A 27,941-nucleotide genomic window follows, 5' to 3' on the forward strand; every position below is an offset into this window, starting at 1 on the left:
TATCGATGATGCTTAAAGAAAAGGAACAAGGCACTTCGTATAACGACTTAGTCCATGTAACTGATACCTACCATTGCAGTTCTAGATTTGATAAACCAGTCAAATCTGAACTGAGGAGCATTGCGCACACACTGCCTTAGTTCCTCGTACACATTTTCTTTGTCAAAGCCCATCTTGTGTAACATGCATATCAAAAATCTGTCTTCCTCTTCTGTGTAATTTTTCCCTTTGTTTGTTCCATACTGAATACGCAACTGATGAAAAGGTGCTTTATACCTTGCAATCTGAATGCAAAACAAAAATAAGGACTATTAAGCACACAATATTACATCAAGGATTTATTACACATTAGTGTAGGTTACTTATACATGTATGGTATACTATATATGCTATATAAAAGGTAAAACTTCCATCCCCAACTATTCCTTTTCTGAAGGAATTTGGAAGAAGTCAGCTGCAGAAAACAGAAAAACCTGCAATAATTACTTTGGCATCGAGGGCTTTCTTGATACTGATCCTCCGTTGAATTCTTGCCTCTCCTCGTTCAATTTGAGCCATAATCCTCTCAATGTCCTGTAGTTCATTACAACGTTCCCAGAAAACAGCTAGAAATGCAAAACATAATTTTAAAATAAAATCTTCTCCTCTGCTCTTACTACCTTACTCAGTTGAGGCACTCCAGCAAAAAAAGTAATGCAGTTTGTGATTCCATTAAATCTTAAGATTTCCTAATAGTCTCCCTTTTGCTATGCTAGCCAAGAAATGAACTTGCACAGACCCGTTACTCAGTGTCTCTAAAAGTTAACTATAAGTAAAGTTTTAGTAACAACTGTAACAAAGTTTACGTTCAACATAATTAGTCACGTAAAACTCTGCAAAAAAATTACTTCGAAGGATGGCTTTTCCTAACAACAGTGAAACAGGTTAGGGCTGCTAGTCCAGCAGTGAAACATTCATATTTCAGTTTTCACTGGTTATCTCCAAGGTCAGCAACTACTTAATCTATCTGTTATAAAAGCTAATAATTTGTCACTTCTCCAGTGACATCCTTCAGCCAACCCAAAATAAATTCAATACTTTGAAGGGAACTCTTGTGGAGATCTTCCTTTCTAAGCTACAGGAAGAACACCGCAATGTTAAATTTTATGAAGGTTTTTAGTAAAATTAAATCCAAGGATGAAAGAGGAAGAACTCTGTGCAAATTAAAAGGGTTATGTAAATAGAAAACACAAAGATACAGGGTATTAGCTAAAATTGCATATATACTCACAGCATAAGAATGATGTTGTCACTATAAGGCAACTTCATGGTTCCATAAGACCATGGTGTCAATGTAAACTATTTCAAATTCTAAATTTTGGCTAAGGAGGGATAAAGGCAGTTGAAGGCATATTTATATTCTGCAAATTCAACCTTTTTAACAGAATTAAGTCTTCTGAGAAGAACCATCATGGACTTTTTTTAAAAAAAATTAATCTTATGCACATCCAAATTCTACATCTTGTAATTTTAGAAGAACATGCAACAAAAATAATGGTGATACCATGTAATTAAGAAATAGATTTCAAAATATCACGAACCTGAATACTCAATGACCTCCTCAGGTGACTTTCCCTCCACCTCACGGGCAATATTGTCTATATCATCACGACCATATTTCTCATTAGCTTTAATAAACTGGTTAAAATCTCTTTTATTCCAGTTTGTAAAACCCTGTAAGCGGCAAGAGATCAAGAAGGCATTACTAGGTAGAAGGGAAACGTTTTGCAAAATTTTGCCGTATGTATGTATCATTTACTCCAATGGACAATGCCTCTGCAACGTCACATAATTACAGTGGTTAATGGTCTTTCAGGATTTCCATAAATTTGTATTATCCAGGGTTTATTACTGAATCATTAGAAGTCTAAAGAGTTATTTTTGTGCATGACTCCACATCCATTAGCGAGAGCTTTTTACTCTTCTTTCTTTTGAAACTTTTTATGTGGTATTTCTCCAAAGAAACAAGCTCATTGACAGGTTACTGTAATTTTATTTAAGTCACCCTTCAGCAAATACAAGCAACAAATGTCTTGGGAGTACAGGGTGCACCAATGCAAGTGTCATTACAAGGTCTTAGAGTAGCGCAAGTACCTAAAGCAAGAGCTCCTACTTCGGAGATTTACAAACCCTGAAGCAGACAAACAGTTGGATGAAAGCATAAATATGTCAAGAAACCATCTCTAGTCCAAAAAGATGCAATCAAATGGAAACTCTACAGCACTGTCAAACAGAAAATTTGTTATGTACCGAAGAAATGAATCCAAAACTGAACAACAGTTAAGCGAGAAGCAATGCACAAAAACATCAGCCAAGAATGAGACATTACAATTTAAAGACCGGGAAAGGAGAAAAACAAACAGGAAAATCACATGTCTGCACAGCAATTTGTAGTGCACTGAGTTTCTTTCATCACAGAAGTGCATTTACAAGGATCTCTTGTCAGTTCTCCAGCTGAATAACCTCACTCCACAATTAGCTAGCATTTTTACAAGAAGTCTAACATACACAATACAAATACTTCTTTCTAATCATTAACAGAAGTACTGACATGCATATCAGCACCAGCTTAAAAATTTCCTCTGCTATCAACAGGTGAAATTAATGGTCAAATTGTGACCTTGCAAATTCCTTCTCAAGGTACACTACTCCCAATTCTTTTACAGAAAATTTTCTGAAGCAAAAAATCCCGTTACTTTTTGAGATACAACTTTCTCCTTAACAACTAGTTTTTAATAAGCCTACTCAGCAGGGTAACAGTCCAAAAGTCGAGAAGCTAGCCAGTGACAGGGATTCAGTCCCAGTATAAAAGGAACATGCCTAACAACCCAAGTAGGACAAAATTAATGGATGTGACATGTCTCATACATCCGCATAAATACCATATATCTTGATAGAGGCTTATCCTCTCTGATTCAAACCTTTTTGATACAAAAACCCCCATGGAAAGTAGATGCATATACAAGAAACCCACTGATTGCATTTCTGCATGTATTGCTGGGTAGTGCATCTACTATACACGTCCTTGCCTCAGAAATGTTGCAGACATTCACGGAAATAGTAGGTGACTAAGACAAACTTGTTCAAGAACAGGAAAGGTGCCCTCAAAGAAAAACCAAGCAAAATCATTACATATTGCGTGCTTTCTTCTTTCTATAGCATCAGCGTAGCTTTCCTGTGCATATTTAGTAGTAGTATTTACATTCCATACCAGTAAAAAAAAAATATGATGAAGTACTTCACCTGTTTTTATTTTACCTGTGTTAGAAGCTTTTCTTTCTCTTCAGTTTCCTCAGCGTTCAGAGGCATAGACTCATCTATCTTCTTTTGTTCCTCTTTTTGTGCCTGAGCTGCATTTGGGAGGTCAGGATTCCTGGGGACCTAAAATCAGGGGTATCAGTAAAGAGTAGTGCAGCGATGTTATTAAAAGGACAGTACACTTTTCCATCAACCTTGGGTTACAATTTACAAGTGCATGTTGGATCTCACAGGACTGATAACAGTCCACACCCACTAAGCATTTGTTGTCACAGAACAAAAAAAAAAACCAAACCCAAACAACAACAAACCCCATCACTCCACACCTTGGCTACCCTGAAGAAACCGAAGCACAATAAAAATATTAAAATAGCTACCAGAATATTTTCATTAGCATCTACAAAAACTGTCGCAAAATCGAAAATATCCTCCAAGACAAGGTGATGTATCAAATATTGTCATTCATCTATGCTTGTGCCTTCTTGTCTCACAAGCTTTTAATGTGAAGTTTATCTTCACCTATAAGTAACAAGACTCCTATTCACTTTTTCTTTAAGAAACTTCAGTGAAAAAACACTGTAGAATACACGTAAATGGTAAAATACATTTTTGCAACTATTAAAGCACTGACCTGTAAAACAGTTAGCAAAATGTGTTTTACCTAGATTTGAATCTTATTGCTTAAAGCTCCCAACTAGATTTTGTCAAATGTACGCTGTAATTTTGTTACGCCCTGCACCCACCGCTTCTACGCACAATGACTCAGGGATATTGTGAGAGGCAGAGCCTCACCTAGCGTGGGCTGTCACAGTTCACTGATTTCAATGGCGCTAAGGATCTGCTTTCTTACATGCAACTGTTTATGTTTTATAACTGCAGTGAAATACCAGGCTTACTATAAAGCTCTGCACTCCGCCAAAGTAAGGACCAGACAGACAATACTATGTAAATAAGGCCTAGCAACGTTTTATGTCCACACTGACACCAATTTAGTATTTGTGACCTTTAAACTGTGTAGTGCAATTCCATACCACAAAACAGCAACCAAGTCAGACACCAGCATCCAGTAAAGATTCTGTAGACCTTGCATATCTCTGCAGCAAAAGGCAAAGGAAGTTAAGAGCTGTTTTTAGTAAATTTTCTTGGCTTTGGTGGTTTAAGTTCAGACTGGTACATAAAGCTCAGTCTCTACCTATTTGACACCTTCTGATCTTGTTTATGGCAGTCTTCAGTTTTAATAATAAACTCTCTTCAGATGGAAGTTATACTTCCATTCCAAAGCAGAACAAACTTTGTCATTTTTATCACCTTCACTACCAGTAAACAGCCATACTAAGTTTTTAAGATAACAAGTATTCATGTTCGGCCTATCCAGTCTGACATATTTCAGTAACAGAACAGAAGCACCTCTCTTTTTGCAGGCATACTGTCAACATTAGCAATTCTCTCATCCTTATTTGTTGGACCATTAATTGAATAATTTCTTTTCCTAAGCTAATTATACTTCCTTTAATTCTTATCTTAATTCTATCCTGCCATCCACAAAAAATTCTTTTAGCTTCAAACCAGATTCTAAAACACCATCTGCTTTTTCTTAAAAATATATTTTGCTAATATTAGTTGTACTCTTTTGCCACACCAATTTCCTTTCTGTTGCTTTGTATGACAAGTTTATGTTCTCCAACACATTTTATATGTGATTTCTTCTTGCTGCAACCTGCCATGAAACATGGAGCTTTTTAAAGCTACATGTCTGGAAGTAGGGGATCCACTTGATTTACTCAGCCAATACTGGCACAAGTAATGAAAATTAACATCAAAACAGAATCCATGTTCACTGCTTGTCCAGTAATGTCAGCAGGAAAAGGGGGAAATTCAGCTAAGGCATAGTAGGAGGAATAAAAAAAAGGAGCCTGTTGTCTGCTTTTCTTTTTGTAGTAGTAATACATTCAGACTTCTCCACACTTTTAAACATTTTGTATCACAGCAAAATGCAAGGAAAATGGACGCCACTTTACTTACCTTCATATCAACACAAAGTCAACTTTAATATTACCTTAAGTTACTTACTCACAAAATATACAAAAGCTGTAATGAAAAAAATCATATGCTGGAACGTGATCTTATGTTAGCCAAAAATTATTTTCTCACCTTAGACCATATATCGCATTTTTGGTTTTGAGAAGTACACGAAGCACCAGAACTGTCTTTTCCCCACTCTATTTTACTGTTAGGAACCCCACCACAAAGCACAAAGCTACAGAGATGTGAAATTTTTAATGAAGGAAGGAATTACAGATTACTTTTTCTGTTCCGCAGTGGAACAGAAACAGGGGAAGAGAGGTTTTAAGCCATTTCCTTCATAATGAGAAGCACTTTGCAAAAAAAAAAAAAAGACCAGAATGCATATTTTTTAGTTGCAGCCTCATTTACTTCATTTAGCTATTGTCAAGGTTGCAGTAAATCTGCAGAGAAGAATACAAATACATTTCACTAGTTTGAAGAGGATAAAAAGCATTACCTTATATCCTATAGTCTTACGATAATACAGAATTTCTTTTTCCAGAAGTTCAAATAACCGTGGTGGGAAAAACTGGAAGTCCTGAATATTTGGCTGTTTTGGAGGTCGTGGAGCCTTCAAAAATACACAGGTATATTAAAATTATATAAGCTTGATTTCTGTGCAGTAAGACTGCCATAACTCAGCAGCAGGGGCAACCTACCACTTTGCCAATGGATTCATTTTATTACTGGTACAGGGTGAGAGCAGGAGATGCAACATGGGAGAGGAGAAGAGCAAGAGAACAAAATAAAAAACTTGCCAGCTCTTACCTTTGGGACTTTCGGTTCGCTAACACGTAGGGCTTCTCTGAAATAGGCGTCAACTGCGTAATTAGCTTTACGTTCTCGTTTTGGAGGCTCTATCCATTCCATCATGCTCAGCTACATGCAGAATAGAATAAAAAGATATTAAAGTAACTGTACGCTTTCCTAAGGTCACAAAAATTACTAATGTGGCGCTGCAGAACAGGAGCATAGTTTTGTACGGCAAATCTAACGGTTGTGCTCAACAATATGGATAGTACAACAGAGCTCAAAACTAAGCTAGAAATTATAGCTGATTATAACCCATATTTAAACACACAAAAGATAATACACAATTAAGGCAGCGCAGCGGCACGGATAGATCCCTTTACAGTATTCTACTTATGTCAGACACCTGAGTAAGGTTATGATTCCATCTACCAAAACACAATGGAAGGACTGGGGACTTGGGCTCTGAATTCTATAATATCTTGTGATACGAATGAATTGCTTCTCCTCTAAATACCACAATGAATAACCTCTACAGAGGCTACAACATTGGCAAAAAAAAAACAACTCATTAGCAGCGAATTAATTTTAAGTCTATTACTTGAATTAAACTCAACACAGCATATTTCAAGACTATGCTGTATTTAGCTGGCTTTTGTAATGAAATTATCAACATGAAAAAAGAATCCTATGTATATGCACACCCCCAACACTCTGTTCTCATTAAATATTTTATTTTTCTAAATGTTGCTTCAAAATTGATTAGAAACCTGGGTTTGAAGGGCATTCTGTAGTTAACAAATAAAGAGCTCACATATCTGGTTCCAGATAAGACTTTAGGTTATCTTGACTATATGTCCCGTACAAAACACAGAGATGCTTAGGTAATGCTGTGGGACACTGAGTAATATGTCTCTGTTTGGATGATCCTTCTATAATTAGGTAAATTGTTGCACAAACAGTTCACATTAATGCTTGTGACTAAAACCTTCACTGCAAAAAATAAGTCTGAGTTCCACGTATAAAATCATTATCAGACCTGTTTTCTCCTCTCAGTTATGTCGCAGTAAAATACCACCGGCTGCAGCAGTATAGTAGGATGCAACATAGTATTTTTGCTGCAGAAATGATAAAATCTAAGCAGTTTTATCAGATCTTACCATCAAGAAAAACAATGGGGCTGAAAGCTAATTTAATGAAAATTCAGAGTATTGATGCTTCTGCAGAGCTAAGTGAATTTTTCAGTAGCTTCTTACTTCTCTAGAACTACCTTTATAGCCATAACATTTCTAGTATTGCCTTTTTGCTTGCACCTCTAAACTAAGGTCTTGAACACTTTAAGAAAAATTACCTTTTGTTTTTCTCTATAATCTTCACCTTCAAAGTTGTATAAGCTCATCTCTGTGTCCATCGTGAAATTTCGTAAGGAGCTCTCCCCCATTTTCTGCAATCGTTCATTCATTTCAGCTGTCTAAAAATACAGGAAGACACTTTAGGCTCACTCAAGCTGTTTTACCTTTTCTGAAAAAAAAACAGCTGTCATCATTATTAAAACATTCTTAATGTCTTTTTCTGCTTCAAACTTGCACTTACATTTTTCTTGTAAGGAGAGACACCCATAGTGCTTTTCAGTACTGAACAATCTGACTCCAAGACTTGCCATTAAACTAAATGTATTACGCTGGGATGCAGCCCTACAACTGTATGATTTAACTTTTAAATTTATATTAAATTTATGCACAATTCTTTGAAGCTGAAATAGTAGTTCATTTTCCACAGAGCTCCCTATTCCCTAATAAAGTTCGATAAAGGTTTTGCATCTACTAGAATTATTGGCATAAAATTTACATCTCTCTAGAACCCCACAAAATTAACAGTGCTGAAGATATGATACACACAGACTCAACTTTGAAAATAATTATAACTCACTAATTCAACTCCTTCAAAACTTTCATCGCTTTAAAATATTTATGAATAATAAAGTAATAGTTGGGCATAAAAATAGATTTACATAATCAGATTTAACATATATTTTGTGCCTATATATTTAATGTTTGACACATTTCAAAATCTGTACAAAACTGTTCTCTAACCTTCTTTTCACCTCTTTCTAAAATAGTGGTTATGTCTTCCTCTGTCAGCTCACTATCTTTGGAAGCAAAAACATGCGTGGCTCCATGCCGGATCATCTGCAGCATTTCATCCTTTGCCAGTTTGTTAGACTGTTGGTCTATGAGCCTTCCTAAAATTAGAAGAAACACGTTGAAAGTTACAATACAAAACTAGTAGGACCATGCAATCAGTGGATTTTTTTAGTTCACTGGCAGAACAAGAAAAGAAAAACGAAAGAAGGACACAGAAAACAATCACATTTCACTTGAGCTGAAAATAAACAGAAATCAGGACCTTCAGGGAAAATAAAAATAACAACAGCTTTGGAACAAGCCATAACACTGAATGTTTCACATTCAGATAATCCAGATTTTATGTTTAAGACCTTATTCTTACGAAGTTAGCTGAACTTTTAAGATCAAAATCCTATTTCAAGATGAAAAATGACAAAGTATTCTGTAATAAGTACTTAAGATTTTTAACACTCACTTCACTGATTTCAACCTAAATCTCTAAATATTTTTCGCAAAATTCTAATTTCTGTCCCAAAACTTCACTTATCCTATCTCATCTCTTCACAGACCATCAAAATTTTGACCATCATCCTTTCAGTAGCCCACCATTTTGGAAATACAACCAACCTTCAAAACTTAGCTTGAGAACCTTATTTTTTTTACAAATTATTCTTCCAAGAGCTTCTAAACAATGACACACAAAGCAGTTGCAATGTTCAATAAATACATATGTGGTAAGAAGCACATCTATATAATTATTTTTATCTGTCATGGAACATATCTTTTCTTCCTTTTTAACATATCACAAAAACCAAGTAACATCTATGCAGCTGTAGTTTGCCTTCCGCATTGAGAGTCCTAGGGTAAGTCTACGCCCACATCATGTCGGAAAACAACGTTTTTTCACAAGTTAACAAGTCAACAAGTTAATAACTTATACATTATAGTTTCTTAGGTTGATTTAGCATACTGCTATTATACACAAGGCCTGCTTCCTGTACATCTGTACAGTTATTTAACCCATACTTGAAGGGACTGAACAATTCTGTTGCAGACAAACATATATAGCAGTTGATACCTTGTTGTATAACTATAGAGTCCAGTCTCAGTTTTATTTCAGCTCTTTCTACAATCCTCTCTTCAACAGTATTATCAGTGATTAGTCGGAACACCCGTACTGGTTTCTTTTGACCAATACGATGCGCACGATCCTAACAAACATAAATCAATCAGTGTTCAGCAACAAAAACTCACAAGCAATAGACAGTTAGCTTGCTATATAGCAGAAGCAGCAGACTGAAACTAGCATATATTTCTTGGTTCCATGCTTATTCAAGAGCATACAAAAATGTAAAACCAGTACAGTAATATTTACTTATAGTTGGTTACTACATGTTTTACTTCTGGGTCGTCCTACAGTAATAAATGCATCTACCTCATTGTAAATGAGGATAACCAAATGTCTGTCTAGACTGCAATTGGGAAGTGGCGATACAACAGTATATACATGCAGACATCTGCACTGCTGTCAAACTAATTTGCTCACTTGACATAGGTATTGAAACTGTGACATCCCTGGCTTGAGCATATTAATTCACGGGCAAAGTCCAAGCAGCCACAGCTTCAATACTGTAGTTGTCCCAGGCTAGCTACATTAAAGCTTCAGTATGCAGCTCACAGTACAGGTACAACACACAGCAAATGAGGTACTAGGACTAACATACAATACTAACTTGTAACAAAACTTGTGTTTATTCTCTCTGGAAAACATGAATAAAAATATTATTTTGTCCTCTTAAATAAAAAAGTTAAACAACTAGCCTTCAGGCTGTTGATACCAGGATTTTCTAACTGTCCTTTAAACATGAGTCGTTAAATCTTTTCCTCTCCTGCATGATATTAATTTCGTCCTGAAAATCCGACTAAAGCTCACAAATTACACTCATCAGTTTCCAGGAAGTCAGTCTACTACTGGTAGTCAGCATGCATATCAAAAGGATGAGTTAAATGCATCAAATATTTACTGTGAATAAAAGCATAAAAAAACCCACAAAAACCCCAAAACCAAAACTAAAGAAACACCCCCAACCATGCAAGAGGATCATGCAATTTTTATTCCACATGAAACAAACTACAGACTTGACTTTTTTTTTAATATATTCAGCACTCAGAAAGAGAACATTTTAGTACGTTTAATCCAAAGACAAGGGGTTTTTTTCCCCGCTGGCATCACCATAAAATGGTTTTACACTTCTGCAGAAACAAGGTAGGTTGCAAAAGCATAAGCTTCCCAAAAGGGAGGAATATAAAGCTGCGAGCTTTTTTTTCTTTGCTATTATTTTGGAAACAGCCCTCTTATTTGTTTATTGTTGTCTTCTGGAAAGACAAAATGAAGAATAATTCTATGGATAAACAATACTGATACAGTATTTTGACAGCAGAAATCTCATTCAATTATGAAAATAATTAAGACAGATATTTACAGAGAAAAATCTACAGTTTCTCCCACAATTCTGTTTGTGCCCTTTTTATTCAATTCCTCAGTTTCTTGGTATTAAATACAAAAACTAAATTAACAAGAATGCAAGTTCTGGAAACGCTTACACAGAATAGTACAATGACAACTTTAACAAACAAATGTATATGAGGGAGTTGACTCACCATGGCTTGCAGATCTACTTGAGGGTTCCAATCCGAATCATAGAGAATAACCACATCAGCAGTTGCCAAATTAATTCCAAGACCTCCAGCTCTGGTACTCAGCATGAAAATGAATTTACTGCTGTTGGGAGCATTAAATGTGTCTATTGCTTCCTGAAAGAAAAAAGTGTTATTAGAGTTTTCAAGCAAGCTTCCAGTACGTTGGTGGCTTTTCAATGAAATATCTTTGAAATTTACAGAATTTTCATACCAAAACCAATCTTTTACAGAAGTAAGAAAACTGTAGGTTTGCATAGGTGGAAAAATCCATTCTGAGTCCACAAAATATTACATTCTTAATTTAGCTGAGGAACAAATGAAACCTCCTTTACTGTGGACTTTGGTTAGGAAAAACATATACCCTTAGCAGCCTTTTTAAACTGTAGCATTTTTGCTTTGCTTTAAACAGCAATGTAGCTACATATGTGTTTGTGTACATATATATGTAAATAATAACTTCTTAATTATCTAATATGTAAACCAAAGAAATATCTTGTTATATACAACTTTCTAACCTCTCTTTCTTCATGCGGTGTCTGTCCATCAAGTCGGCAGTACTCATATCCACGCCACATGCAATAGTCTTCCAAAATATCCAGTAAGCGAGTCATCTGACTAAAAAGTAGAACTCTGGAACCTGACAGAGCAACACAGAAGGTTTTGTCATTGGTTTTATGTTTTCACATTGATCTTATCACAGAGCCTACTACCCAGAATGAGTAAGAATTCATGTGAAATAATTCTGTACTATGCCTAACCTCCTCAAATCAGTCTTTCTATGATGTTACTTTTCTGGTATTGATTTACCTTCTCCTCAGACAGGTTATTTGATAATTTATACAGAATAAATGCACAGCTGAAGAAACTGAACACTTAAAACCGCGTTAAGATAAGGAGTTGATGACTGATGTGCACAGACAAACTAATCCTCTCATCAGAAATCTGCTTAAAGACAGCAGAAGGGAGGCTCTGCTCTTCCTTTCCTTCTGCTTCTCCATATTACTAGCCTTCATCATTCCTGTTAAGCCTTCCTTCCCTCCATGTGTTAAGATATACAGAGAAATATTTTCAACAAAAACCTCGCTGAAAGTGCATTCACCGGAGGAAAAACAAGAACGTATCTATGCAATTTTTGAAAGATCGTTTTACTTACAACGAGCATTCAGATCACTGTTCATAAACGGTGCTCACCTTGCTCTCTGAGTTTTGCTAGCAGTTTATCCAAAACTAACATTTTACCACTGTTAGTGATGAGATGCGTGTCAGTGGTATAAGGTGGTCCCGGCTCAGCACCATCAAACAGGTAAGGATGGTTACAGCATTTCCGCAGCTGCATCAGAATATTCAGTAGACGCATCTTATCCATTTTCCCAGCTGAATTCAGGATATCAATATCTTTCATCAGGATCCTTGTATACCTGAAGTTTTACAGGCAATTGTGAACAACTCTCAGTATTTATTTGATATTTAAAATGTGAATGAAACTCTGCAATATCCTTATTACTTATTTCTGGATGTGGAAGTTTGTTTATATAAGGAGATATATTATTATGAAACTTGGCAAGAATATCTGACTGACATGATAATAAGGATTAATAAAACCATACCTAAACATGAAAGGCAAATTGTCTGTGAGAACGATCTCTCATTTACTGGGTTACCTTACACTTCCATTTTAGGACTACGAATTGGACTGAAGACATCATTTACTTGACTGAAGCTGCTACACTGACCTGGCTCCTTTTCTCACATCTCTTCTGGGTATGTGGCTCCTCAAGGTTTTATTTTAATTTCAGCTCACACTTTTACTGGTGCATACATACTTGCATCAAAGGAGGAAGCTTAGAAGGCATAAGTTCTTGCAAATAAAATTAAAGGAAGGAAAAGAAGTTTCTGCTTTCTTCCTCCCAATCCTTTTCATTACCCTTCCTGAGCTCTTTGTTACTTGTGCATCTTTAAAAAAAGCCCCAAAGACAACTATAAATAAGCTGCTCCATCTGACTGTCTTAACATGCATCTACAAGAAACAAAAACAAAAATCAGTGTGAAGAACAGTAGTGTTCTTTATCAGAAAAGAATCTTACTTTGATGTAAATAACTCACCATTCCCTCTGCATTTTGCTGAGCCCAAGATAAATTTTTACTTCCTTCTTTGGAGGCAAACTCTTTTCTACTTCAGCTTTTATGCGACGTAATAAAAATGGCTTCAAAACCTACAAAAATGAAGAGGTTTTCCACAAATAAATTTTTAAAATTGATTGCCTCAAATACAAAATTAACAGAATCAATTATCTAATATTTATTCAGAACTGATCAATATCTATTGCTGTCATGGTGTTGCCTTCAGAAAAATTCTGCTAAAGTCTGCAAAATGAAGTTTTCCATTAATAGGCTACGTTCAAACATAAATATGTAACACTATATAAAGACCGGCATATTCATCCCAGTTGTTATCCTAAGCACGGGCCAAACCCATAAACTTATAAAATCTATTTATTACCTTTTAACATAACCTGTTTCATGTCCACTAGCAGCATATACAAAATACACCAACATTTCAAAGATAAGCAATGTATGCTTTACTTCCTTCTGATTTGTTTTGTTATTGTATGATGAACAATGTCTTTTATCTCATGCACAGTAAAACAAAGGTAAAGCATGCCTTTATTCAGACTAGCATGACATGTGTATCAGTATACTATTCACGATAATAAATGGTTTCAAAAAGATCTCCAAATTCTTCATTTTCACATTTTATGTAGAGATTTTGTCTGCTTCAAACAGAAATGTTACAAAAGCAATGTCTATAATAGTAAGTTCCAATATTTATTTAATGAAAATTTTGCTGGGCATTTCTGTAACTCAATACCTTCATGTACATCTTCTCAACTTTCAGGTGAAGGGGGAAATAATCTGTCTTCCTTTTTTACACTGTGTATGCTAACGATGAGACATGATTACAGCTTTAATTACTTACAGCATGAAGTCTTTCTACAAGTTTCTGATCACCAAGACAATTTTTAGTGTCAAACCATGAGTCAAAATCCTGTGGTGAGAAACAGCACAATTGGTATGAACAGTTTATCATCTGTAGTTTCAACAGACACATGTTGACTCCCTTTCACTCCAGCTGAGAGTGGTGTAAGTCTTGAGACAAATTACTTCTATGAGTGAAAGAAAAATCAGTCTGCAGCTCTGTGCCAGCTCCCCAGCACGTTGTAACATTCAAGTCAACTAAGTAACACCACAGACAAAATACTAATACTCTGCTTGATTTACAATGGTTTTCCACACTCATCACTGCAGTGTCCAAGTTCTTTCCCTTAGTGCTTGTGTAACGATGGGGCAAGAACGTAATAAAAGAAAAAGAAAGCAGAATCCTTCAGTAAATAAGATGGACAACAGAGCAAGGACAATGGAAGCAAGACATACAAGTGCAAGGAAACATTAACAGTAAAAGAGAAGAAAGATAACTCAAATCCTAAATGAAAAAAGGGCTTACGTCTGTTTGGATGCTTCACATTCTTCATTCTGCAATGCTTTCCCAAATTCTTTTCCATTTTGCCTAATTATTGAACTATTTAAAGTATTAAATTTGCTGTTACTGGCCTGAGGCCTTTTCTGCACTACCAGAATGCACTGGTTTAACTAGGTAGAGCAAAAAAAAGCAACCTACAGTTAGGTAAGCCACAGAGCTTCTACCGCATCCAGGTCTTTCACATCATGTGTCTCTTACCAGGCTTGTCATTCTTTTCTCCTGCAGAAAGCAGCCTGGGAATCTAAACAACAAGAGTAAGACTGTACTTCCAAATCTCAAATACTTACATCTGCAGAATTGAAGACATCAGGTAAAAGAAAATTGAGTAATGCCCACAGCTCATGGAGGTTATTCTGTAAAGGAGTTCCTGTAAGCAGCAATCGATTTGTCGTCTTGAACTCACGTACAATCTCTGACAGCTAGAAATAAAATTAAAAGTTATCATCATCATGTACATCTAAGCATAATAAATTTTCATCAGTTTCTGAAACCTGAAACAACATCAACTAAATTTAAGTGAGCTACCTATGAAATTCGCATTTACCGCCCGATAGCTTACAGCTTATATTTTAAAAAAACACCACACCTAACACTTAAAATCTGCTAAAATCAGATGAAATCTTTTCTGTCAAATTATCTTCAAAGTATGAAATAATTCTGAATTTACCTTAGACTTCTCATTCTTTATTCTGTGGGCTTCATCAATTACCAGGTACCTCCAGTTAAATTTTTTGAAGACTGATTTCTCTTTAATTACCATTTCATATGATGTAACACAAACATCCCATTCACCTGGCATCATAACATCACGGATAAAAGCAGCCTAAAGCAGAACAATTAAATTAATAAGCATTTATAAATATGAACAATTTATATGGAATTCAGTGAAACCTATCTCCGCCAACATTACTGATGCGCTAAGCTAGCACACAAAAGACGACTCTGAAACACCTTTTCAGTAACTTAAAGTTACTGCACAAAAGCCTTCAATCCTTTGTACTTTAGGCACAGACAGATCGTCAGCTGGGGTTACACAAAACACAAATTTTCTCCTATTCAAAAGTAAATATTTACTCTTCAGCATAATTTTTCCACAATTTAGATCCAGTACATACTACCAATATGGAAAAAAAACCTCTGAACTAACTAGTCCAAAGACAAAATCCACAATAAAGTGTTTCGAAACAGCTCTCAGAGCCCATTCCCATCTGCTCTCTTTCCTGAAGAACTCCCTGCTCCGTCCCATCTCTATTTTGTAAGGGATACATATCTAGGCATACAAATCCTTTCATATGAATGAATATCACCCTATGGAAAAGCAACACATGCAGGTCTCCAAGAACTAACTTAGTAGGGTACACTGATCACCCCAGCTACTAGGACTGACAGAACTGTTCAAAGACCATAGCCTTGAAGAGCTACCTAATAAAGGAGTGTTCTGTACGATACTATGCACTGACTTACAAATGCAAATGTAAGCTCAGAAGTGCTTTAGCCACCACAGAATAGAGAGATTAATTAGAAAATGAGGAAATGAGAAGTTATGACAATACAAACGTAAGACTCTGAAAGCAAAGAAAGTATGAAGTGAAGGTGCATGCTTCCACCTTCAATACAATCTTAATTTCATCCCCTGGAATTAGTAATAAACGCACTGTGCTACAAACATTATCAGGCTTCAAATTAAAATAAGTCTGCAAAGAGCAGTACAGTCAAATCCAAGGCTACTGCACTGGAAGGATCTTTCCAAATCACTGGCAGAACCAGCAGTTCCTCTCACAGAATCATAGAACCATTTAGGTTGGAAAGACCTTTGAGACCATCAAGTCCAACCATAAACCTAACACTGTCAAGTCCACCACTAAACCATGTCCCTAAGCACCACATCTACGTGTCTTTTTAATACCTCCAGGGACAGTGACTCAACCACTTCCCTGGGCAGCCTGTTCCAACACTTGACAACACTTTTCATTAAGACATTTTTGCTAATATCCAATCTAAACCTCACCTGGTGCAACTTGAGGTCATTTCCTCTTGTCCTATCTCTTGTTACTTGTGAACACAACCCCAGCTCCCTCAGCTGCTCCTCATAAGTCTTGTTCTCAGACCCTTCCCCAGCTCCGTTGCCCTTCTCTGGACACGCTCCAGCACCTCGATGTCCTCCTTGTGGTGAGGGGCCCAAACCTGAGCCCAGCATTCGAGGTGGGGCCTCCCCAGTGCCGAGCACAGGGGCCCCATCCCTGCCTGGCTCCTGCTGGCCACACCAGTGCTGACACAAGCCCGGGGGCTGGTGGCCTCCTTGGCCACCCGGGCACTGCTGGCTCATGCCCAGCCGGCTGTCAGCCAGCACCCCCAGTTCCTTCTCCGCCAGGCACTTCCCAGCCCCTCTGCCTCAGACCTGGAGCGTTGCCTGGGGTTGGTGTGACCCAAGTGCAGGACCTGGCACTTGGCCTTGTTGAACCTCATACAGCTGGTCTCAGCCCATCGATCCACCCAGTCCAGATCCCGCTGTACAGCCTTTCTACCCTCAAGCAGTAACAGGCAGCCATGCAATCCATATGAGGAGCCACAGAATTCACAGGAACATCCAGCTCACTGAACACCTTCAAGTTAGAAAACCATCCTATATCTGTTTTAAGACCTTCACTAAGAAAGATGAAAAACTCTACAACAGAATCCTAGTTACAAGGCAATGCATGGACACAAGACACAAGTAAAGAGTGGAAGAAGTCACATAAAAAAGGTGAAGAAAGAGGTAACAAGTGAGAGCAATAAAGGAAAATGAATAAACACTGTGATAATGCAAGCACAGAAGAGAGGAAAAAAAAAAGGTGCAAAAATCAAAGAGGAAGAAAACAGAGAAAGAGGCAAGTCAGACAACGGTACTTTGATCCAGTCTATTATTTCACCTATTCATTTGCATTTTTTCCTCTTAGCTACGAGCATAACATTTTGCATTTTCAACACTCATACAGTTAAAGATTACTAAAAACTACTGTAATTAAGGAAGTAGCTTAGGGAGAACGCCACATACCCAAATGCTAGTTTTTGACTAATAATACATACATCCTTGAAATCTAGAGCACTTACTCTGGCGTCTTTATCTCCAATAAGGCAAACAGCACGTAATGATGGAACCCAGCGTTTGAATTCATTCATCCAATTGTGCAAAGTCGATTTCGGAACCAGGACCATGTGTGGCCCAGGAATGTTTCGGTAATGCTTCAGATAGCCTAATAATGCTATGGTTTGCAGAGTCTTACCAAGACCCTGCATTGACAAAGAGAGGGAGGGAAAGAAACCCGCTGAAATGAAATACCATACAGAAAGAGTTTCAAACAATTTTCCTACTACATAATTCTTCCACTTAAGTTGTTTAAAGCAAACTACACAGCTAATGTTCGCAATACGATTTCTTTCCTTGCGTTACAATTCCAATTGTGAAAAAATCTAACTGTTGTACAATGATGCACACTACTGCATATACATTAAATACTATAGGCACTTTATTGTTGGATTTTGTTCAATAATTACCACAAAAATTCCAAAAGATTACTGCTTACCATTTCATCTGCCAGAATGCCATTAACACCATTTTCATACAATGAGATCATCCAGTTCAAACCTCTAACCTGATAATCTCTTAGTGTTCCTCCTTTCACATCTGTAAATGTAAGATTCCTCTAAGTAGAAAAATACTAATTCTAAGTAGAAAATTTTAATTGCGATCTGCTCAGATTTTAATTACATCAAAGCAATCAGGAAACTGTCAATACAATACTTACATGAAGGAGACTCTTCAAATCGAATACACACATTAGACGTTTTTCGACTCTCTGACAACAGCTCTTCATCTTCTTCTTGTTCTGTGCGCCTGTGACGATAACTAAAGAAAGAATCCAAGATTCACATTTATATGAAACAATTTCAAAACACTGACTATAAAACCAAAAGAGACAAATTATAACGGAAACAATAATTGATCTACAATGTGTGTGTTCAAGTACCCTGACCAAAAGCATATCCTGTTAACAAGTTATTCCTTATCGTCCACTCCAGCTTTAATTAGAAAGGCTGATATGAAGCCCTCTCCTCCAGAGCCATAATTATACTCTGACAACAAGTATCATGAGTTCTCTAAGGTACTTTTTAACGACCAACACAGAAATGCAAGACACAACATCAGTGGTGGCCTTAGAATCAATTACTTTATAACTACCATTCAGAAGAATCACACATTCAATTAAAAAAAGAAAAAATAAAAAATTTATAAAATAGAAAATGCCAGTTTGTAAACATTCCAAGATCTAGTTGCTTGCTGTTACAAGACCCCTCAGAAACACTACATGCAGGCTACACCTGCATTACCAACTAGTATAGCCAGACTAGTGGAACAAGACAACTGGCGCTGAGGATCCAACATCCACACTACAGGCACGTTATCTTGTTTTAACTTGGTCTAGCTCCACTCTGGTCCCGCTGACGGGTCCACTAGCAGGTGGAGCGCATCAGGCCCATTTCTGGAGTGCATCTTTAGTTCAGCATTATGCAAAAGAAATTCAATTCACACGCTCCAAAATCACTCCACAACATGGACCGAAGCATGGTAAGTGGCAAGAATCAGGGAGTTTGCTTTAAAAATGCACTCCTGATCCAAGGTCATACTAACCCTGATGGATCAGCACACATACACCAACCAGCTTTTAAAGAAATGATGATACACCATAACCAGGAAAAGTTCTGGATTTAGTTAAAGCACAAGCTCTATAGAGATAACTAAATAGATATGTCAAAATGCATCATTTTTTTGAAAGTGTAACAGGTTGGAAATAAAAATAAAACATACTCCCCAGCTGAAATCAAACTCTGTTTTTCATCTTTCTTCATCCGTGGCCGTCCCAACTTGACTTTCAATGGAGATGTTGGTGATTTTTGTGCTGCAGGCTGAATAAAATGTGCAAAAAGTTCTGTCTGCTTCAGGAGGAATTCAAACCTTTTTGCTCGATCCGCTTTCTAGTTTCCAAAGAGGGAAGAGAATTTAAAAAAGAAAAATCAATAACTTTTTCTTCATAAAAAATGTATTTTTATTAAGAAACAGAATTCAGACACTCATGAGAACAGCTTATGTGAGGAAGGACTGACAGGACCATCTGCCTACTGTTAGCCAACTCAGAGGGCTACAAGCATCATGAAATAGTTCTTGAGCTGCTTCAGCTTACAGCTAAGCATGAATTACTTTAAAGCAGCCAATTGTAATATGTGGTAGTTCAAATGATCCTTCAGGAATACCACAGCAATCTGGAACACATGGCAGGACTCAATAACCTCGTCCCAGCAACTCATCCCCATCAAAACTCAAAGATTAGTAAAACAACCCTAAAACAGGTTACTTGTACAGATTGCTTAAGTCTGCATGGCACACCAGCAACTGCAAAGGGATGCTTTAAAGGACTGTCTATAAAAGAAAGAAAAAACTAACGTTCTGACTTCTTATAAGGGATAAAATCCTAACCCTCCTCAAGTCAATGGCAAAACTTCCATCAGCTTCTAGGCTATCAGGATTTGATCCAAGACAACAATGGGGTAGGTCTGCTTTTACAAGTATGACTAAAGTAATGGATGCACTGGCTCAGAACTGCTTTCACTGAAGTTGTGCATTCTGCTGTCAGATTTCAAATTTCTATCATTTCAGTTTTGCAATATCAATAAGGCATATGCACTTCAGTATATAAACACAGCAAGACATATGTCCTTCTCTATATTTAAAAGACAACATGTTACATAATTTTTAAGAAAAATACGATAAAATGCAAATACTCTCTGACAGAAGGCCATTGCTAGGCACTGTGTAACGCTATACCGCTTAAAGCAATTTTCATGTGATCTCATTTATATATCTTGATATAAACGGCAAAAGTGAAACTGTACTTCTGTACCATAACCCTTCTAAGAAATATACAAACAACAGAAAGCTTTTCTGCAGGTAACTTATATGCAAGTAAAAATGCTCTAATAGCAATAACACAAACCAAAGAAATGAAACCTGACGTGCAATGCATGATCTTGCCACACGATGGCAACGCATTTCTTTTAATAGCGCACCACTTCCCAGCAAATAAACATCTTTACAAGGGAACTCCTGGAAACAAATCACTGTTATTTTACCCTTGCATTCATTATTGGACCATTTGCATAAATAACTTGAAAACTGAATAAATTGCAAACATCAAGTAAAACTTTCAGGGAAAAGAAACCTAAAAGGGGGAGTAAAGACACGGATGTTTGTGCTCATACAGGATAAGAACAAATCCATTCAGAGGATTTATATTAAACTAATAATACATGATGGTTTTGGCAAGCTAACCATAACTGGTAAGGTTCTATACTGAATGCCACAATATACTTTTTTGCCTGCAAAATTATTGGCTGGGTGTAAGAAGCGTGCCTTGATAAACAGTAAAGCTCTGGCTCACAACTGCACAATTGATGAAAGGTAGATTTTTTGAGATCTATTCCCTTTGCCTCCCAGAACAACTGAACTAAGATTCTAATTTAGGAAAGATGTAAATTCACCATCTATTACTGTGAAACCAAGTTCAGTTATTTACTCAACTCATTCTCAACAGATTTATTTGTGTCTTCTCTTTGGCTAAAAGTTAAGTATTCATATAAGTAGATATCAGTTTTTCTATGTCTAACAGTGATACTCTTCCCTGGCTTCTGTGGGATCCAATCATTTCAGACTCTACTGTAATTATTACGCATCCATTTAACATTAAAGCTTTTAAGAAAAATGCATTAAGATACAGATACCAGCTTCAAACAAGAACTTACTACATGTATCATTCAAGAATAAGTCTTGCCTCGTCCTGGTTTCTGCCTCTCTGTAATACAGAAGTCACCCTGTTACCTCTCCTCTCCAGCATGACAAGCTCACTTCATTTGTGTCACGGACAGATCCTCCTTTGCATTGTTAAGGCACATATATTATGGGGCATATCAACATTTAAAACCTTTATGGTTTTATATGATGAGAAAGTGGCAGCTTCAGTCTTCCTCTCACTTAAGAAGCAGCTTCAGGATGCCTCTGACATGACTCAAGTGATCATCAAATAAAGCTAGCAGAGACAGATTCAAAACCAAAAGGGGAGAGTTTTAAATACAAAATGCAACTGAACAGAAACTTCTTACCACAGGAGGTGTGGGTAACTAAACCTACATGAGGGGAAAAGAAGCAAGCAGACAAATGCAGGGGAGGGAGGGAACAGAAATCCACTGACAACTACCGAGTATAAAAACTACAGCCTCCAACTCCAGAAACTACGCAGACAAAAATACTTGGAAGAGTGAGCCAGTATTTAGTGGAAGTATCACTATCTGCTTCCTCTGTTCTCATATTCTTCACTAAAAACCTACTGTTAGTCACTGTGAGATACACCACACTGGACTAGACATTTAACTGGATCTTGATTTATTTTTCTTTTCTGACACATCCAGTCTGCAATAACTCCTTGTAACTGTGTTGATCTAGTTCAAGCAAACAAACATCAAAAAGCTGCAGTATGTTTTCTCGTCAAAACACTTACCATCTTCTCTTCGTATTCTGGATCAACTTCTTTTTCAGGTCTAGCTGCCTTCGGAGGAAGTCTGAGTTGAAATGGGGGATCATTTTTCTGGAATACAAATTTTAAACACTTTAAGTATCCTCTTCTTTATTTACTAAAGCAAAAAGATATCAAACTGAACAAACCTACACACTACAAGATAAGCACACTACTTTTTAAAAATAATTATTTCAAAATGAAGCGACTCTATTAATCATCTTATTTCACCCAAAGCAGAACCTGATCTCCATGACAAAACTAATGAGGAGATCCAACCAGATAAAATATAAGTTGAAGATCTGTCTCATCGTCATATTTATCTCTACAGATGGGATTCAAGTTGAAAGCACTGAAAGAATGCACTGAAGGGGATGAAGTTGAATCTTTCACAGAGATCTTGCTCTAAATGCTTAATTAAATATGAAGATGGAGACTCCCTTTTTACAAGGAGTCACATGGAGAGGACAAGGGGGAATGGACACAAGTTGCTCTTGGGAAGATTCCGATTTGACAAGAGAGGGAAATTTTTCACAGTGAGAACAGTCAACCATTGGAATAATCTCCCCAGCGAAGGGGTTGACTCAGCCATGTTGGACACCTTCAACAGTCGGCTGGACAGGGTGCTGGGCCATCTTGTCTAGACTGTGCTCTTACCAGAAAGGTTGGACTAGATGATCCCTGAGGTCCCTTCCAACCTGTGATTCTGTGAAATATCTTGAAAAGATATTTTGAAAAATTAAATGTGATTTCTAAATGTAAAATTCCTAACTGTAAATTTCTGGCACTTGCATCTTGGCTGGGTTTTCTTTGTCTTCACTTCTAGATCAAGAGTCACAGTTCATTTGGAAATACAGGTTTAACTACTCTTAGCTACACACCTAGGAAGAGACACAAATTAAACAACAAGATCAATCCATGCAGCAACGACTGCATGGTATGCTCTTAGACAGTTAACAAAGAGCTACCTTATTTACTATAAATGAAAGAAATTTACAAAACTAACAAAAATAGTTGACTTTTGTAGTTTATGACATTCATTTCTGTCTTCAATTGGGAAGCTCAAAGCAGGTTTCCACAACTTCAACTGCTACACTGCTATAGTGAAAAGAAAAAAACAACAACAAAAAAAAAGGAAAGAAAAAAAAAAACAAAACCAACAACCAAGGCTGGCAAAAACCATGATATTGCCAACATATCTTTTTAAAAAAGAGAATAGTAAGAGAAATATTTGGTTGATTTTTTTTTTCCCTAATTCAGTCTTTGACGTATGGCTTGTTACATACCTCCTGCAAATCAAAAAAAAGGGGTTTTTGAGATGTATTAAATTATAAAAATGTCTTTGAAAACACTGAATAATCTGAAAAGAACTGTCAAAGTGCATGTCTGTATAAAATGTAAAAAAGCAGAGTCTTAATCTGACAAGTGCTTTAAGTTTCAGCCTACTATAAATACACTAAAATGAAATAATAATTAGTTTATTCAGGGCCAAGTAGCAAAACCAGACCAAATGGGACTACATTTGTAAAAGTCCATCAAGCAACATTACACACTTAAATTTCAGAACTGTTACTCATAAATATATATGCCAATAAGCACAATCATGCAAATGGGAGGAATATTTTCTGAAGTCAGAGATCACATTTTCAAGTTTTGACCCAAAGGCATAATTCTCTGCAAAGGTGAAGAACACTAAGTGTATAATGAAGCTGTTTGACAATGTAACGATTTTACAAATGCATGAGTTCAGCTTTGCAAGGTCAAATAATTATGTTGCAAATAGAGAGCATTAGAAAAGTTCTATTCACTTACAGCTTCTCCAATTGTATCATCTCAGAAAGCCGTGTTAGGAGAGGACAGTTACACCAACATGCTAAAGAGCAGATCATATATACGTGTATATTCATACCTCCATTATATTACTATGTAACAGTCACTCCAGTAAGAGAGACTGCCAGTGCTAACATCAGGCCCAATCCTTGTTATTGAAGTGACAAAAACACTCCTCCTTGGAGGAAAACAAAATTAACAGTAGGCTATTTCAGATGTCTCCCTCACTTTCCCTAGAAATAAATTACATAGATATGTGCTACTGCAAACAAGTTGTCTCTCTAACTCAGGTAAGTATGAAGCTTCTCCTGCAGAAAGCAGAACAACTCAACATTATGATAATCCCTTCTAACTGCAAGTTTTCCAAGTAAAACGTAATGCAATATTATCCTTCCAAACCCCAAGAGGGACAGTGCTAATGCCAGTTCTGTTGTTACTCAGATCTCCCCAGAAGAAGAAAACTGATGGTGGCATACAAATAAAATTTATTCAGAAGTATTTGTATATAACACACTGAGTTAAAGAAGTAAGTGAACTGACATTTAAAGTTACTATGGCCACAGCACTCTCAAATCACATCCTACACCTTACCTTTCAAGGCAAAACAGTTTCCCTGCCCCCCGACTCCTCACTGCAGTGTTTCTGTTGAACACTGATGGCCCCAAAATATTAGAAATAACAAACGGGAGACCATCAAAAGTGATGAAAAAGATAACTTCAGACACATGCATCCCAATACCCTTTCTCTTCCTCGCCGCTTACAAGGGAAAAGAATATGCTGTAGTTTCACTAAAATCCTATTCTGTGCTGGTGGAGCAGGATGGGTAGTAGGGACAAGCGTCATATCCAAACTTGCTTCTGCATTATGTTTTGAGCTATATCAAAATTTAGTAATTGACAAGGTCTAGATTTTTATGAGTAAGGACACTTCTCTCTCACTACCAACTGGATCATGTACCTAATACGACACAGAAACCACAAAATATTTCATGAAGTCTCTGAGTTTTACCCTACAAACTTTACACAAAGCATCTGCACCACACATCAATTAACAGGAAACAGGATCAGCAGAAGCCTCAGTGCGAACAACTGATTAACCAGCAGGAAAAGTACTTTCATTTTTAACTCTAAAGTTAAAAGCTTTAAGCTAGCTGGTAACAATCTGCCTCTACCCTAGAAAAGTTTTCCAATAAAGATTAAACCCTGCTTAAGAGCGTAGCCTGAAAACCAGTGTCATTTAAGCGCCTTATGTGACCAGGCAGCAGTTTCAAAAATAACAGACCCTGAGTATTCAAAGGATCCAAAATACTTGCCCTTGAAATCTCTACTAACTAGCCTAAGTGGAGCTACTAAGTTCAGGCTGAGAGAGAGATTTCTTTCTAGTAAGTGCAATAGTTAGTCCTAAATCGCTTAGGTCACATGAACACCTAAAAATTACTGGAAATAAGAACTGCTGCTGCGTTAGTGGACTTTACTCTTATCACCTGTGCTTTGGAGAACGTGAAACAGATGCATTAAGAATAATTAGAAGGACCCCTTCTGTGTTTAACTCACATATACAAAGTGGAAACACATTCCATATAGCCACTAAGTTAAGACACTGTTTTGGTACTACTACAACACTATTTATAGTGAAGTAGTGAGAGGGGAACAGAGCACAACAGGTTGTATTACAGGCCATTATTCTGCAGATCACATAACTAACTGTATGGCCACGTAACAGACCCGCGGCCCAACGTGAAGTGAAATTCCACAGCCCAAATAAAAACCTCAAACAGCAAAATGTTCTTTTTTCCCCATTAAGAAACATATTCATCCGTATAGGACAGCAACACAATGTTGACATTATTTGAAATCATTCACTGCCTTCAAATGATTTCTCCAGGCAGGCATTCTCTAAACATTTAGTACCAACATTTTATCACTTGACATGCATAAAATTTTGCAGAATAAATTGTATCCAATACAGAAACTTTTTCCCCTGAAAGATCAGGTAATGTTCAGAATTACACTGTACTATATCTCATAGCTGTTTTTGTAAGGAAGGAAGGAAATAAAGAATCAAGTGTTCTTTTTAAGCAAAAATGGACTTTCATCAACTGGAATTAAAGTTCTGATTGCACTGGTATCAATATTTCTGCAACTTTCTCCAATATCATAAAAATACGACATGTGAGCATCATTACTAAGTTTATATAAGATTCGTTCTTCAGGTTAAATCATGTTCCATTTCCAAGGAAACCCAAATATGTCACTTTTCACATTCCTTGGGCTTAAACCTGTACTCTTCTTTCCAAAAACTGAAGGGAGGAGGCTGGCAGACATCCATGCTCTTCGAAGGGGTTTATTCTACATCATGGTTGTATTTTAGCCGGGCAGACAGAAGGCTGGAGCCCTGAGGGCTGGGACAGACCGGTTCAGCCAACAACTCTCAGTGCAAGAAGGACCCTGAGGTGCTGGAGCGAGTCCAGAGAAGGGCAGCGGAGCTGGGGCAGGGTCTGGAGCACAAGTGTGCTGGGGGGCGGCTGAGGGAGCTGGGGGGGTTTAGCCTGGAGGAGGCTGAGGGGAGCCCTTCTCGCTCTCTGCAGCTGCCTGAGAGGGGCTGGAGTGAGGGGGCAGTTGGTCTCTGCTCCCAAGTCACCAGCGATAGGATGAGAGGAACCGGCCTCAAGGTGCACCAGGAGACTGGGGAAAAAGACCTTTACTGAAAGAGCGGTCAGGCATTGGAACAGGCTGCCCAGAGAGGTGGGGGTGTCACCATCCCGGGAGGGGTTCAAAAAATGTGTAGACGTGGCACTTGGGGACATGGTTTAGGCGGCCTGGGGGCGTTGGGTTGATGGTTGGACTTGATGATCCCAGAGGTCTTTTCCAACCTTAATGATTCTATGATTCTCCGAGCAGCCGCCACCGTGACACCCCAACCTAGGGCCCTGCCCGTGGGGGTCACCCCGGCCCCCAGTCCGCTCCTGGACAGCTTTACCTGGGGACAGGGGAAAGGAAACAGCCGGGCGAGGGGCACTAGAGTAGGGGCCCTGCGGTGCCCGGGCTGCGGGGGCCGATACGGCTGCAAGGCGCGGGAGCACGGGTTAAACGCGCAGCACCGGCGCGCCCGGGCTGCAGGGCCGGCAAGGGGACACGCCAGGGCCGCCCGCAGCGTTACGGACGGCGGCGACGCTGAGGGCTAGGCCCGGGGGCCGGCCGGCACGGCGGGGCCGGGGGTGTGTCCGGGCAGGGGCCGGCCTGCAGGGCCGCCGCGCAGCCCGGGCCCTCACGGGCTGCGGTAGAGGGGCCCCCGCGCTGCCGGCGGCCTCAGGGTCGGGACGGGCCAGCGCGGCCCGAGAGGCGGCTGTAGGAGGAGGCGGGCGGGGCCAGGCGCGCTCGTCCCCGGAGGCTCCGCCGCCCGCCGGGATCCCTCTCCCCGCCCCGGAGCGGTACCTCCTCGGCGCCGGGCTCCTGCGCAGAGGCCGCCGCAGCGGAGGTGGAAGGCACCTCGCCGTCCGGACGGGCGGCGGTGCCGGTGTCGGTGTCCATTTTGTGCGCGGCTGATGCCTTAGCCGCCGGGGCGGGGGGTTCGGGGTCCGAGGGGCGGCCCCACCGCCCCAAACACCGCGCTGTGCCGCCCCGCCCCTCCCGCCGGCCCGCCCCGCACCAATCTCGCGATACTTCCGCGACAGGGGGGTCGTTTCCCGCCTGCATGAGGCTGCCCCGGGGTTAGGCGGGGACTAACGGCGGGGCCGCAGGGAGGGCGTGGGGGTGCGGAGGTAGCGGGACCTCTGGGGTGGCTCCCGGGAGCAACTCCCGGCCGTTCCCCGCTGGGTGCTGCCGAGGGGCCGCCCACAGAGCGCTGCTGCCGCGCGTCCTGTCAAGTGACCCCACAGCTCACGGAGGAGAAAGCGGGCAGGGCGGCTATGCACAGCGATAACTCTGGGCATGCCCGAGGGTGGTGTTACCACGTAATGCACCCTCTCAGGGCCTCCCAGGCATAGAATCAGAATCATGAAGGCTGGAAGACCTCTAAGATCATCAAGTCCAACC

The 27,941-nt window shown here is 38.8% G+C and overlaps 1 protein-coding gene across 2 annotated transcripts in view; it reads right to left on the bottom strand.

The window, feature by feature from the left end:
• SMARCA1 (SNF2 related chromatin remodeling ATPase 1) overlaps nt 1-27,541 on the bottom strand; it is a 37,639-nt gene extending 10,098 nt beyond the window's left edge. Inside the window, exons 1-22 of one of the 2 annotated variants that reach the window (XM_075107185.1) lie at nt 27,342-27,541; nt 22,062-22,148; nt 19,322-19,488; nt 18,261-18,361; nt 18,039-18,139; nt 17,566-17,745; nt 15,143-15,298; nt 14,763-14,894; nt 13,915-13,983; nt 13,041-13,150; nt 12,129-12,355; nt 11,453-11,574; nt 10,899-11,051; nt 9,316-9,448; nt 8,205-8,353; nt 7,463-7,582; nt 6,130-6,240; nt 5,819-5,932; nt 3,298-3,420; nt 1,581-1,713; nt 487-605; nt 72-284 (exon numbers count right to left, since the gene is read on the bottom strand). In XM_075107185.1, coding sequence (XP_074963286.1) covers nt 72-284; nt 487-605; nt 1,581-1,713; nt 3,298-3,420; nt 5,819-5,932; nt 6,130-6,240; nt 7,463-7,582; nt 8,205-8,353; nt 9,316-9,448; nt 10,899-11,051; nt 11,453-11,574; nt 12,129-12,355; nt 13,041-13,150; nt 13,915-13,983; nt 14,763-14,894; nt 15,143-15,298; nt 17,566-17,745; nt 18,039-18,139; nt 18,261-18,361; nt 19,322-19,488; nt 22,062-22,148; nt 27,342-27,437 — 2,916 coding nt within the window. In that variant the 5' untranslated portion in view covers nt 27,438-27,541. The remainder of the gene's footprint in view (nt 1-71; nt 285-486; nt 606-1,580; nt 1,714-3,297; nt 3,421-5,818; nt 5,933-6,129; nt 6,241-7,462; nt 7,583-8,204; nt 8,354-9,315; nt 9,449-10,898; nt 11,052-11,452; nt 11,575-12,128; nt 12,356-13,040; nt 13,151-13,914; nt 13,984-14,762; nt 14,895-15,142; nt 15,299-17,565; nt 17,746-18,038; nt 18,140-18,260; nt 18,362-19,321; nt 19,489-22,061; nt 22,149-27,341) is intronic. The other variant, XM_075107186.1, reaches the window with a different exon arrangement.
• Between the last annotated feature and the right edge of the window lie 400 nt (nt 27,542-27,941).

This window comes from Phalacrocorax aristotelis, chromosome 11 (assembly GCF_949628215.1).
Source record: "Phalacrocorax aristotelis chromosome 11, bGulAri2.1, whole genome shotgun sequence".
In the NCBI taxonomy this organism is placed as follows: Eukaryota; Metazoa; Chordata; class Aves; order Suliformes; family Phalacrocoracidae; genus Phalacrocorax; species Phalacrocorax aristotelis.